This window comes from Crocodylus porosus, unplaced genomic scaffold (assembly GCF_001723895.1).
Source record: "Crocodylus porosus isolate Cpor-Errol unplaced genomic scaffold, CroPor_comp1, whole genome shotgun sequence".
Taxonomy (NCBI): domain Eukaryota; kingdom Metazoa; phylum Chordata; order Crocodylia; family Crocodylidae; genus Crocodylus; species Crocodylus porosus.
Window position 1 is genome coordinate 5,263,494 of NW_017728927.1, and position 1,782 is coordinate 5,265,275.

General features: G+C 68.0%; 1 protein-coding gene across 1 annotated transcript in view; it reads left to right on the forward strand.

Annotated features, from left to right (window-relative positions):
* The first annotated feature begins 1,066 nt into the window (after window positions 1-1,066).
* Window positions 1,067-1,782, forward strand: part of LOC109314786 (heparan sulfate glucosamine 3-O-sulfotransferase 2-like) — a 7,900-nt gene continuing 7,184 nt past the window's right edge. Inside the window, exon 1 of the mRNA XM_019542118.1 lies at window positions 1,067-1,170. Within this exon, the coding sequence (XP_019397663.1) occupies window positions 1,067-1,170 (104 nt within the window). The remainder of the gene's footprint in view (window positions 1,171-1,782) is intronic.

A 1,782-nucleotide genomic window follows, 5' to 3' on the forward strand; every position in this document is an offset into this window, starting at 1 on the left:
GCAGGGTGCAGGTCCTGGGGCCCGCGGACCGCAATCACCGCAGTAACATGAGGCATCCAGCCAGGCCAGACCTGCCCTCCCCCCGTCACCGCTGGACAGAGGAGCCTCGCAAAGGGCAGTGAGGGGACAGCTTGTCCCGGGCAGGTCTCTTCCAGGCCCCAGGCTGGGTTGGGCCGTGCCCTGGTGGGTGAGCACCTGTCCCTCGTGGCAGGCTTGGCCCCACCCACGGACGCAAGGATGCTCTGGTCCCCGGGTCTGTCGGTCCTGGCGCCCTGGGTGCTTCAGGCTGCCCTCTGCTCCTTCAGGCCTCCAAGCAGGGGACAGAGCGAACTGCCCACGAGCCGTGCCTCGGCCCTCCCGAGACCGAGCCGTCAGCTTTCCCCGGCCGGCCGGCCGCCGAGCCTCCTCTGCCAGGCCAGACGGCCTCCGGCAGCCCGCGGCGGCTCCTGCTCCGCACTCGCCTCTCCCCCTCGCTCGCTCTTGCTTGAGCCGAGGTAAATGAGACCCGGCCGGAGCAGGACGTGCCCATCGCCCTGCCCCCGCGATCGCCGGCGCCGCTCCCACGGGGATGGCGCACGACTGTGCCCAGCACGCCCATGCCCTTTCCAGCTCCCATCAACCCCCTAATCCCGCTCATTAGCCAGAGACACAAAGCAGGAAGGTATTTTTAGCAAGGGCTGTTTTAAGGCGGCTGAAACCAAGCAGCCAGCAGCTGGGGAGTATCGATCCCTTCCAGCCCCGGACAAAGCGTGCGGCATAGACCTCCTCGTGCAGAGCCCGGGCCACCGTGCCACTCGTGTCAGCCACGCGCTGGGCCGCGACTCCCAGCCCGGCGTCGTGGGGCCGAACCCCCGCCTCTGTGACCCCCGTGTAGTGCCGGGGGTGCGTCTGGGGTCCGGCGAGCGGCCGTGCTGGGAGCAGGCTCGGCTGCCTCTCGACAGCGGCACCGCCGCGGGACACGGCCCGAGTCCGGGCAGCCCCGGGCAGGGCCGGGACCGGGCCTAACGCGCCCGTGGCAGTGGCCGGGCAGGGCAGGGCCGGACTCCAGCGACCCCGGAGCAAGGGGATGGCGGTCGGCGAGCTGCCGCCGGGCTGTCCCCGCCTGGCCCCCACGCCACACTGCGGCCCCGACCGCCACGCGCTCTCGGCGCACGGGGGAGGACTGGAGCGGTACTCCTCCTGGCGAGAGAGCGCGTGATAAACCCCTCCAGACCCCCCTCTCCCGTTAGTGCGCTGCGACCCCTTCTCCTGTGCAGCAGCAAGCGTCTCTCTCCTAATCTGAGCAGCCCTCCACACCCCCGATCACCCTCGCTGCCCTTCTTTGCACCCCCTCCGCTTCTTCCACGGCCTTTTGGCGGTGTGGGGACCAGCTCCGGGCACTGGGTGCCAGGCATGGATGCACGGTGGAGTTACAAAGTGGCGTCCTTAGCAGAGTCACCCGAGTTAGTGGGGGGGAGTGAGCCCTTCCTCATCCCACCTGCCCCCCCCCCCTCATTTCCAGAGCAATTGGTTTTGTAGGTAAAACTTCAACCTGAAAAAATTAATATTCATTAAAGCCACGTAATAAGCTACAGCTGCTGTAATTATTCCCTAATTAAAGGCTCGTTTAAGTGATAAGTTACCGCTTTGTAAAGCTCCAGCCCTTCCCCGTGCGGGAGCGGCGCGGCAGGGCCGGGGGTCGAGAGCACGTGGCGGTCGGGGCCGCAGTGTGGGTGGGGGTCAGGCGGGGACAGCTCGCCGACCACCCCCCCTGCGCCGGGGCCGCTGGTGTCCGGCCCCGCC